General features: G+C 46.5%; 1 protein-coding gene across 3 annotated transcripts in view; it reads right to left on the reverse strand.

Moving 5' to 3' along the window:
• Window positions 1-12,445, reverse strand: part of lamb2l (laminin, beta 2-like) — a 197,170-nt gene that overhangs the window by 41,846 nt on the left and 142,879 nt on the right. For all 3 annotated transcript variants that reach the window (XM_078543090.1, XM_078543089.1, XM_078543091.1), the window contains 5 exons: window positions 11,804-11,996; window positions 7,282-7,425; window positions 5,650-5,881; window positions 4,379-4,542; window positions 1,842-2,066 (listed from right to left, as the gene is read on the reverse strand). In XM_078543090.1, coding sequence (XP_078399216.1) covers window positions 1,842-2,066; window positions 4,379-4,542; window positions 5,650-5,881; window positions 7,282-7,425; window positions 11,804-11,996 — 958 coding nt within the window. The remainder of the gene's footprint in view (window positions 1-1,841; window positions 2,067-4,378; window positions 4,543-5,649; window positions 5,882-7,281; window positions 7,426-11,803; window positions 11,997-12,445) is intronic.

The raw sequence follows: 12,445 nt of genomic DNA on the forward strand, positions 1-12,445 counted from the left end.
AGCCATCTACTCTAAACCCAGTTCTCCATACTCATTTCTAATTCTTCCTTTACTTGGACTCACCCAATTCCTTTTAAATGATGATACAATCTCTAACTCACTCTACTCGTACTGAGGGTGGCAGCTGTGCCTCAGTGGTTACCACACTCCCCTCTAAGTCAGGAAATTGTGAAATGAAGTGCTACTCCAGAGACTTGAGCGCAAAGTGTTGGTCCACACTTGAGTGCAGTACTGAGGGAGTGCTGCACTGTCGGTGGGTCAGTACTGAGGGAGTGCTGCACTGTCGGTGGGTCAGTACTGAGGGAGTGCTGCACTGTCAGAGGGTCAGTACTGAGGGAGTGCTGCACTGTCAGATAGGCAGTACTGAGGGAGTGCTGCATTGTCAGAGGGTTAGTACTGAGGGAGTGATGCCCTGTTAGAGGGTCAGTACTGAGGGACTGGTAAACTGTTGGAGGGTCAGTACTGAGGAAGTGCTGAACTGTCAGATAGGCAGTACTGAGGGAGTGCTGCATTGTCAGAGGGTTAGTACTGAGGGAGTGCTGCACTGCCAGTGGGTCAGTACTGAGGGAGTGCTGCACTGCCAGTGGGTCAGTACTGAGGGAGTGCTGTACTGTCAGATAGGCAGTACTGAGGGAGTGCTGCATTGCCATTGGGTGAGTACTGAGGGAGTGATGCCCTGTTAGAGGGTCAGTACTGAGGGACTGGTGAACTGTTGGAGGGTCAGTACTGAGGAAGTGCTGAACTGTCGGAGCATCAGTAATGAGGGGGTGCTGCACTGTCAGAGGGTCAGTACTGAGGGAGAGCTGCACTGTTGGAGGTTCCATCTTTCAAATTAAACGATAAACCGAGGTCTCATCTGCCACTGAGGAAAATGTAAAAGATCCCGTTGACAGTTGGATAAGGGGGAGTTTTTAAAAATTGTTTTATGGGATGTGTGCCTTGCTCACAAGGCCAGCATTTGTTTTCCATCCCTGTGCTGCCATTTCAGAATCAACCACATTGTGTAGGTCTGGAGTCACATGTAGGCCAGACCAGGTAAGGACGGCAGATTTCCTTCCCTAAAGGACATTAGTGAACTAGGTGGGTTTTTATAATAATTGATAATTGTTTCATAGTCACCATTACTGAGAATCGCTTTCATTTTGAGATTTATTAATTGAATTTAAAATCTACCAGCGACCATGGTGGGATTTGAACCTGGTCCCCACAGCATGAACCTGGGGTCTCTGGATTACTAGTCCAGCAACATTAGCACTACACCACCATGACCCCCCTGAGCTCACTCTGTCCTGGTCAATATTTTCCCTCATCCAACACCTAAAAGCAGATTATCTGGTCATCATCACATTGCTGTTTGTGGGATCTTGCTGTGTGCCAATGAGCTGCTGAGTTTCCTACATTACAGCAGTGATTACACTTCCGAAAGTAATTTATTGGCTGTAAAGAACTTTGGGACATCCTGAGACTGTGAAAGGCACGATAGAATTGCAAGGCCTTCTTTCATTCTTTAAAACATTCTCTGTTCTCATAACCCACTGCCAGAAAAATAAAAATAAAACCCTTCACTTCCCTTTGGTCTACGCCCTCTTCACCCCTTCAGAATCTTCCATCATTTTGTAACCCTCTCTATTGGGTGCCCTTTAACCTTCACTCCTCCTTGCCTGGACATATGAACGTATGAATTAGGAGCAGGAGTAGGCCATTTGGCCCCTCGAGCCTGCTCCGCCATTCTGTCTGTTCCCTCGCTCAGGTTACAACACAAACCGATGGTAGACGGTCCCTGATGGCAGTCAACACTGAAATACGCGGGCCCTCCCCCCTAAAACAAGCCCCGTACTCACGCCTGCAGTCCTGCTGGAGAGGATTGCCATAGTAACCAGCCTTGCAGGCTTCGCAGCGACCTCCATCCGTGTTGTACAGACACTTCAAGCACTGTCCCGTGCGTGGGTGACAGGAACCAGGATCAGTCACGTCAATGTTATTGTTGCACTGACAGGGCCAGCACATCCCCCCTGGCACCTCAGGGTTACCATAGTAACCAGGTGCACACATATCACAGCGAGATCCTATATTAGCGGAAAAAAGTAAAGAACTTCTTAATTAACAAAAATGACTTCCTCAATAAAAATTTGGATAAACAGAGAGAGGTAGTGACTGAACACTCACTCCCCCCACCACCGACGCACAGTAGCAGCAGCGTGTGTACCATCTACAAGATGCACTGCAGGAACTCACCAAGGCTCCTTAGACAGCACCTTCCAAACCCGTGCGTGACCTCATAACTGTACCTGTCCACAGCACAGACAATCCAGAATCAATGCTGAAAGCTTTCAACATTATATTTCTGGTTTGGCGCTGAGTATTTAATTTATTTTATTTATTTATCAGACACTTAGTGACTCCGGGAATGCAATGTGTGGAACACACTCTCATCACTCAGTATATGCACAGGACCCTGGATTTCAATTTCATGTTTCCATTAAATGCCACTAGAGTGAGCTAGAAGAGTCATTCCAGTTCCTCATCACAAAGGTCCAGACAGAAGGGGAGATGCAGTGCCTCAATGTAAAGCTACAGCCTGCTCTTGAAAAGCCTGAACAGTGAATGTTTTTAAAGTTATAAAATCACAGGATAATTAAGGATGAGCAAAGGCCATTCAGCCCATCTTAACTCAGGTTAACACTGCAACATAGAGTTACTCCTCCAAACTGTGAATGCCCTCACTCAATATTTAATCCAGATGCAGGAAGTAGCATTATAAAGTTTGCAGATGATATGAAACTTGGCAAAAAAATTGCTAATGATGAGGATAGTTAGAGGCTTCAAGATGACATGAAATCATGAAATAGGTAGATGGAGCTCATTAGAGATGTTGTGACGTTTTCCACTTTAGGGGGACTAATATGAAAAGACAGTGAACTATAAGTGGGGTGATTCTGTAAAGTGTAGATTAGCAGAGAAACCCTGGTGTATACAATCCTTAAAGGTGGCAGGGAAAGTTGATAAAGTGATTTTTAAAAACATACAGGTTACTTGGGTTTATAAATAAAGGAATGGAATAGAAAAACAAGGAGATCATGCTAGAACTTTAGAAATCATTGGTTAGGCCTCAGCTGGAATATTGTAGACATTCCTGATCCCACACTTCAGGGAAGATATAAAGGCCTTAGAAAGGGTCCAGGTGAGGTGTACCAGGATGTGACCACGGATGAGGGGCTTCAGTTATGAGGAGAGATTGGAAAAGTTAGGAGGGCTGAGTTTCTATATCTGCTTTACAGAAACTCACCAATCTCACACTAGGACTGGTAAACTATACATAGGCTCAGTTTATTTGAAGATACAGTACAAAATGGCTCAGAAGACAGATCCACTTTATGGATTCAGCAACCATTATTACTCACAAGGACAGCACAGCTGCAATTCCTACACACACACACACACACTACTCGCTGCTGACCACACGCTGCTCTGCAGGCTGGCTACTTGCTCATTTGCATATTCCCTTAAAGTGATATCACAACAAGGACTGTTCCCCTTGGAACCATGATGATTATGAGGTGACCTAACAGAAATCTGTTTTCAGGATGGTGAGAGGTTTTGATAGAGTACTTGGAAAATACCGGTTCCCTCTGGTGAGTGGGTCAATAACCAGAGGGAATAGATTCAAAATCATTGGTGAAAGATCTAGAAGGCAGAGGAGGAGAAATGTTTTCACTCCGTGTTGTCGAGATCGGGGGCGCGCTACCTGAACAGGTGGTACAAGCTGCTTCCATAAATCATTTTGAGAGAGTTGGGCAGGTTCCTGAGGATGAGAAACTTATAGGATTGAAGGATTGAGGACATAAAACAGGTTCATGGGACTAAGCATGTCAGCTCTTTCAAAGAGCTGGCATTGGGCATGATGGGTTGAAAGGCCTTGTCCTGTGCTGTAAGTTTCTATGATTCTACCTATGGCTCTTATGAATTCTCGGTCCTCAAGGTGTTTCATCCAGAGCTCTGTATCACTGTCTCCCCATGACACGTATCTTGCTGCTTGGATTATATACTCACACATCCTATTGGGTTAATTGTTAATAACATTTTACAGCACAAAAAGATCTCATTCAGCCCATTGTGCCTGCGCTGACTCCTTGAAAGACTTATTCAATTAATCCCACTCCGCCTGTTCTTTTCCCATATCCCCGTAAATATTTTCCATTCAAGTATTTATCCAATTCCATTTTGAAAGTTATTATTGAATCTGCTTCCACCTCCCTTTCAGGCAGCACCTTCCAGATCAGAACTCACTGCATGATATGTCTTATCTTCGTGGCACTCTGGCTCTTTGCCAGTTACCCTTTTTAATTATCACGGGAACAGCGGATGGAGTTGAACTTACCTGCGTAGCCTGCTTTACAGTAACACACAATCTGATTTGAGTCAAGGTCAGCGTGACATGAGATGCTATGGTAGTGGTCACCTCCTGGATAATCTGGACATGGGCAGGGGCGGCACTGTTCTCCAGACCCCAGAACTGGGTTTCCATAGTAACCATCTGAACATCTGTGAGAAGTCACATGTTAACATAAAAATTTTCAGCAAAAAAATAGGAGCTGGAAAGACCTGGAACGAATGAGTTTATACTTCAGGCTGTTTTTTAAATGATTTACACTGGCTGGTTACTGTGCACCAGGCTAACTCAATGTAATAAACTGAAAACTGTGCATCAGCTAAAAATTATCATCACAACTTGCAGTGAATCATACCCCAGGATAACATTACTAACATGTACAATTCTGTGCCTCATTCTGCCCCAGGTGAATGTAAAAGATCAAACTGCACCATTTGAAAATGAGCAGGTGAGTTCTGTTCTGTGTCAATGTTTGAACCTTGGCCAACAGCACAAATAAACAGATTATTAGCTTTATTATCATGTTGTTGCTTGTGGGAGCTTCCTGTGCTCTAATGGGCTGACACATTTCCTCCATTATAACAGTGACTACACTTCAAAAGCACGTCATTGGCAGTGAAGCATCCTGGGATGCACTGAGGCGATGCTATATAAATGTGAATCTTTCTGTTCCTTTTGATATTCCACTGATGATCTTCAATGTATGGCCTTCAGTTACCTGAGCCCGACTCTCACGGTTTTGAAGCCTCTAAGAAACAGAGTGGCCAATTTGCACACAGCCAGCTACCCAAGCAGCAATGATCAGATTTCTGGTTTTTTTTAGTGATGTAGGTTTCAGTGAAGGAGCATTTTATCAGAATTTTATTTTGCAAAGGGCATGTTGGGAAGTGGGATATCTGTTTATAAGCCAGGATGGTAATTCAATGCTGCAGTGACTGTTTTCTGGACATTTAATGGACATTATAGTGTGGCCTTGCATGTGTTCAGACTGATCAGAATGGCACATACCCCTTCTGAATAGTGTATACACCATGATTCCCAGATGAGACAAACGTCAGGCCCATCAGAGGTTTAACATCTATTTAAAGCCTCACCGAGAAAGTGGGTTGTGATTACAATGGAACTCAAATTCATGGTTAAGGAGATTGGCTTTCGAGGCCTCTGGAGTGTTCCTGTTCCTCAATATTTCAACTTTCGGAAAACTAAAGTGTGAAAGGTAACAAGAGAATCTCTGGCCAACCCAGGTGTAGATGACTGACCTCTCACAGTGGTGTCCGCATGTGTTGTCCCTACAGTTCAGACAAGCCCCTGTTTGGGAGTCGCACTCCTCGGAGTGCCCATTGCATTGGCAGGGATGACAGTTTGGAAAGCCCCAATGCTGTGGGTAACACTCGTCACACTGGCGACCCCTTGCCCCTGATCGGCACTGACATTGACCGGTGGTCTGGTCACACATGCTGTGGATCGATCCTTCAGGGCTACAACTACAAGCTGTGGGAGAGAAGGCAGAAGGTGTCAATAAATCTTCATCAACAGACCATGTGGGAAACTTCAGCCCTCCTCAGCTTCTCAAATGGACAAATATAACAACTTGGATCAAGTAGCATACAGAAGCTGCATTACACTTTTTAAACCTGCTCCTTATAAACCCCCATGTACACTTTCCCCTATCACTGACTCTACCCACCCACTCACTCCCCTCCCACATCCCCATGTACACTTTCCCCTATCACTGACTCTACCCACCCATTCACTCCCCTCCCACATCCCCATGTACACTTTCCCCTATCACTGACTCTACCCACCCATTCACTCCCCTCCCACATCCCCATGTACACTTTCCCCTATCACTGACTCTACCCACCCATTCACTCCCCTCCCACATCCCCATGTACACTCTCCCCTATCACTGACTCTACCCACCTATTCACTCCCCTCCCACATCCCCATGTACACTCTCCCCTATCACTGACTCTACCCACCCATTCACTCCCCTCCCACATCCCCATGTACACTCTCCCCTATCACTGACTCTACCCACCCATTCCCTCCCCTCCCACATCCCCATGTACACTCTCCCCTATCACTGACTCTACCCACCCATTCACTCCCCTCCCACATCCCCATGTACACTCTCCCCTATCACTGACTCTACCCACCCATTCACTCCCCTCCCACATCCCCATGTAGACTCTCCCCTATCACTGACTCTACTCACCCAAGAAAATTAATTTATTTTCTCACTAAGCTGATTATTTTAACACTGTCACGCTGTCTGGATTGTGGGTGTCGCTGGCAATTCCTGGCGATGCTGAGCTTTCTTTTTGAGCCACAGGCAGTGGGTTTGGTGCTTGCTTTAGAGGGCAGTTTAGAGTCAACCACATTGTTCTGGGACTGGAGTCACAGTCCAGAGCAGGTAAGGACAGCACGATCCCTTCCTCCTCCAATGGGACATTAATGAACCAGATGGATTTATACAAAAATCTGACAGGTTCTTGGTTACTTTTACTAAGGGCTTTTTACTGAGAGAACTTTTAAACTCAAGTTAAAATTCTCAAACAGCCCATGGTGTGTTTTAAAGTCACACTGTCTGGATTATTAATCCATCACACCACCTTACCTTTCTGCTCATAGTTTCTGTCAAATACCTGCACTGTCAGCGACATCATGAACATTTCACTGACTGGGATTATGTTCTCTCTTCAATCATTTTATCCCATTCCATGAACCTGACATTATCGCCTTGCATTCTTATCTACAAGCTCGAGATACAACACTGCTTGACCCTTGTTCAGAGTTTCTTCATCTAATCAGCAACAATATGCATTTATATAGCGCTGTTAACATAATACAAACATCCCAAGGGATTACACACAAAAATTGAAACTTACGAGAGCAGCCATTGGGTCCAAAGCCATAGTAGTCAGGAGCACACTGCTCACAGCGCTGGCCAATCACATTGCTCTTACACTGACACTGTCCTCCGATCTTCTCACACACTGAGCTGGTGGAACCCTGTGGGTCGCACTGGCAAGCTGGGGATCAGAGATCAGAAACATCGGCAACAAAATTCTCTCAACACCCAATACCAGGAGTTTTGCAGAACAAGTCCATTCTGCCCAACTAGCTTTCTTCATTCATTCACAGGGCGTTTGCGTCACTGGTAAAGCTGGCATTTATTGCCATTGCCTAATTGTTCTTGAGAAGGTGGCAATGCACTGCTTTCTTGTATAAAACTGAATGACTAACCAGGGCTAGTTCAGAGGTAAGCACATTGCCGTGGGCCTGGAGTCACGTGTAGGCCGGACTGGGTGAGGACGGCAGATTTCCTTCCCTAAGGGGGGCATTAGTGAAACAGATGGATTTTTAGAACAATCCAACCAGATTCATAGTCAACTTTACTGCAAGTAGCTTTTTATTCCAGGTTTATTTAATTAAATTTAAATTCCCCAGCTGCCGCGGTGAGATTTGAACTCATGTCCCTGATTCCTAGCCCAGTAATATAACCAACATGTACCTACAGGTCATCCAGATGCAGCCAATTATCTCTTTCACAATGTCCACCTCAATGTTCTTTCCTGCTGGTTACCTCCATCTTGATTCCCCTTCACTTCCCTCCTCGCTCCCCTTGTATATTTGTTGTTTGGACTAGTTCATTGATTGGGTGAGACTTCCAATCTGCGTCATACACATTTTCCCGTGGGGCCACTTCTTGATTCAGAGCCTCCCCTGTGAATTAGCCACAGAGACGGGCAGAAGGCAGGCGCAGGTCCAGGTTTTCGCTCCCGGGTAGGGTGTGCGGAGATGGGGGGTTGTTGGGGGGGTTCCTGGCTCAGTGAACCCGACCTTTAAACATGGCCACCCACAGTTGGGGTTTTTGTTGTGGGGAGTGGGCTGGATAGGAAGTTGGGCCCGTTCCCCCCAGGGAATGAGTGCAGAGGCTGCTGGGTGCGGAGGTGGACTAGGCAGAAGGGTGGCCTCTTGCTCTGGCACTTCAAGTTGTTTAAAATAAGATTAAATTATAAACAGTCCTCCATCCCTCATCCTCCAAACACTCCCCTTGCCACCTTATCCCCTCATCCACCCCATGGCCATTCAAACCCCCCCATGCCCACTGCCCGCTCATACCCCCTGTGTCCCCCACAATCCCATGGCCCTTTTTTCTTGCTTGTTGGTGGGATGTGGGCATCGCTGTCTGGGTCAGCATTTATTACCCATCCCTAATTGCCCTGTTCAGAGGGCATTTAAGAGTCAACCACATTGCTGTGGGTTTGGAGTCACATGTAGGCCAGGCCAGGTAAGGTCGGCAGATTTCCTTCTGTGAAGGGCATTAGTGAACAGATGGGTTTTCACGACAATTGGCAATGGTTTCATGGTCATTATTGGACTGTTAATTCCAGATTTTTATTGAATTCGAATTCCACCATCTGCCATGATGGGATTTGAACCCAGGTTCCCAGACCATTACCCTAGGTCTCTGGATTACCAGTCCAGTGACAATACAACTATGCCAGCACCTCCCCTTTATAGCCCTGTGCCAACTGAGTGCCAACCCATGGCCTCACCCACCACCCTTTGCCCTTATCCCCTCCATACCAACTTACCTAGTATCCTTTGGTCAGCTTGACAGTTTCTTGACAGCTTAATAGTTCTTTGACAGTTGCTTGACAGGAGCTTTGACAGTTCCAATGAGTTTATGCACTTTTTACGCACAATCATGTTTACTTTTAACAATCCAAGAGGGTGCCTTACTTCTCCCAAAGGTGTCCCAGGACCCTGTCCAAAGGGTTACACTCTCTATCCAAACGAATCCACCAAGCTCAGACCTCCTCTTACCTGGTCTAATCTCCACACACCAAGTTTCACACTCCTGGCCTACAGAAGTCCCACTTCAGTGTAGGCAGCTGATGAGTTAAATGGCGAGCTGCCTCGGTAAACCGTGCATTCACAAACTCCAGCCCGATTCCAGTCCTGCCTCATGAAAATAGGACATTTTCAGGGGGCGGGGCTTAGAATTCCTGACCCTTTCCGGGATTTTCACCAAGGTGGAGAGCCTCTGCATTGTAGCGAAAATCTGGGCTGCAGAATTCAAAGGGTGGATAATTTTATGTTCAACTGCCTGGTGTAAATTTGAATGCCTGTGATCAGTGTGAATGGATATAATTACCCCATTATAATTACCCACTTCTGGAACAATAGCCCTGTCTTAGGGCAAGGAGGAGGAATGAATTAGGCTTCCCACTCCTGATAACTGATCAGTAACCCCAGCTGCTGGTTGTCCTCAACCTGCCCTCATTGTTTATCCCTCAGGAGTTGGGGTAATGAGGAAGCGTTGGGCCTTGTGACAAGAGCCCAGTACAAATGGACACTGTGGCTCTGGGGTGACACTCGCACTTGATGTGCCTTGAAAATATGGACTCTGCAGGTTCTTTGTATTACAGAATAGACTCAGGTCATCAGTGCCCAGTAATGTGGAGCCTAGGACCCTCTTTTAAAAATTTATTCTTTCACGGGATGTGGGCGTCGCTGGCAAGGCCGGCATTTGTTGCCCATCCCTAATTACCCTTGAACTGAGTGGCTTGCTTGGCCATTTCAGAGGGAAGTTAAGAGTCAACCACATTGCTGTGGGTCTGGAGTCACGTGTAGGTGAAGCCGGGTAAGGACGGCAGATTCCCTTCCCTAAAGGACATTGGCTGGAATATTCCAGCCGCCCCGCCTCCCCATGGCGGGGTCAGCGAGCCATTGAAATCTCCATTCACATCAGCGGAACTGGAAGGGGGTGGAAAATTCCGGCCATTGGTGAACCAAATGGGCTTTTACAACAATTGCTGAGAGTAACAGGGTCACCATTACCGGCATTCGCTTTGCGTTACAGACTTCATTAATTGTATGTAAATTCCACCAGCTGCCATGGTGGGATTGAACCTGTGTCCCCCTCCCCCCTCCCCCCTCTCCTCTCCTCTCCGCTCTCCCCACCTTCTCAAGGGGAACTATGGATGGGCAATAAGTGCTGGCCTAGCCAGCGACACCCACATCCTGTAAACGAATTTAAACAAGTACATTAGCCTGAGCCTCTGCGTCACTAACCGGTGACATGGCCACTAGGCCAATATCTCCCCCATCCAGGATGTGAAAATACAAGGAAACTACTTCCTCCGGTAGGGGAGTCCAGAACAGGGGGACATCATCTTAAATTGAGAGCCAGGCCATTCAGGGATGATGCCAGGAAGCAATGTTTCACACAAAGGGGAGTGGAAATCTGCAACTCTCTCCCCCCAAAAAAACACTGTGGATTCTGGGGGTCAGTTGGAAATTGAAAGACTGAGTTTGATAGATTGATTGATTTTGTTGGGTAACTTTATTGAGGAATTTGGAGGAGAGGTGGATAAATGGGATACAGGTCAGATATGATCTAATCGTGTGGCACAACAGACTCTTGGGGCTGAATGGCCTCCTCCTGTCCATGTGAAGTACATTATCTGGGTTCAGCCAGGTCTCGCAGGGTGTGGTTTTCAGTACGATGTAAGAGGAATTTCCCCACCCGGACAGGGACAGACGAGTTCCTAATGGGAAGGGGAAGACTTTGCAATGGATGGAGAAGGAGTTGAAGCCACGGGGCCTGAGAGACTAAGTTAGTACCTGACAGAGTAAAGATTAACTCATCTCCTGCCCACTCCACCCCGCCCCACCCAATGGCGAACCCTTACAGCTCAGCATCTCACCATGAGGGAATAACAACTCCTGATTCTCGGAGCTGAGATGTACAGTTCAGAGCAGCCACAGACCTGAGAGCGTGGGAGAATGTTAACTCTCTGTGCCCAGAATGGAGAAAAAGAACTTGCATTCCTACAACACTTTTCCCAACCTCAGGACATCCAAAGCACTTTGCAGCCTTTTGAGGTGTAGTTACTGTTGCAATGTAGGAAACACAGTTTGTGCACAGCAAGCTCCCACAAACAGTACCGCAATAATGGCTAGATCATCTGTTTTAGTGATGTTGGTTGAGGGATAAATACTGGTCCCAGGACACCAGGGACTCTTCTTCAAAGAAGTGCTTATGGGATCTTTTATGTCCAGCTGAGAGGGCAGACGGGACCTCAGTTTATCATCTCAGCTGAGAGACAGGGTGGCCCTAATGCGCAATGCTCCCTCAGCACTACCCTGGCGATTTCAGCCTGGATTATGAGCTCAAGTGTCCAGCCTGGGCCTTGAATCCATGACCGTCTGACTCAGAGGTGAGGGTACTACTCACTGAGCCATGGCTGACGCTTTATTTAAAGGTGCAATGAGTCAAGTAAACCCTCTTCCCTCTCTCCCTATAATAAAACACAGGGGTGGAATTCAGGATTGGTAAAGAAGATGGCTTTACACTGACACTGCACATTGATTTTCACTCAAAGTTGTCTTACTTACGGAGAGCCCCATCATGCATAATAGCTGAGATGCTGCAGATCAGCCTGACACACATTTCCGCCAACATTGGCATGCTGGCCATCATGAAGGAGTCAAGGCACATGTACCGAACCATCTCCTCACGGTGATGAATTGCAACCGGATCCGTGCCAACAAACCCTGGCAGCTCGGAATACTTGGGCAACAGAACCAGCTGTGGGGAAAGAGAAGCCATCAGAACCAGGTCTGGGAATCAGCAAAATCTGTAAATTTACCCCTCAAGTAACAAACAAGACATCGACCTGCTTTACTGCCTTCAATCACAGTACAACTGGTTTTGAGCTGCTCTCTCTGGTTAGCTATTTAAGCACAGCCTGTTGATTACCAATACAACATGGACATTATGTAACGATGTCATAGCTTTCTTATAGCAAAATTACCATTTAAAACAAGCTTGTATTTACACAGCACGGCAGCTTTACAGCCAATGAACTATGACACTTTGTGAAGTGTGATCATTGTTATAATGTGGGAGGCATGGCACCCAATTTGCACATAGCAAGTTCCCATAGACAGCAAAGTGAAAACGACCAAGTAATCTGCTTTAGTGATGCTGTCTAAGGGATAAATATTGGGCCCAGGACACCAGGGTGAACTCCCCAG

Source organism: Cetorhinus maximus, chromosome 6 (assembly GCF_964194155.1).
Source record: "Cetorhinus maximus chromosome 6, sCetMax3.hap1.1, whole genome shotgun sequence".
In the NCBI taxonomy this organism is placed as follows: Eukaryota; Metazoa; Chordata; class Chondrichthyes; order Lamniformes; family Cetorhinidae; genus Cetorhinus; species Cetorhinus maximus.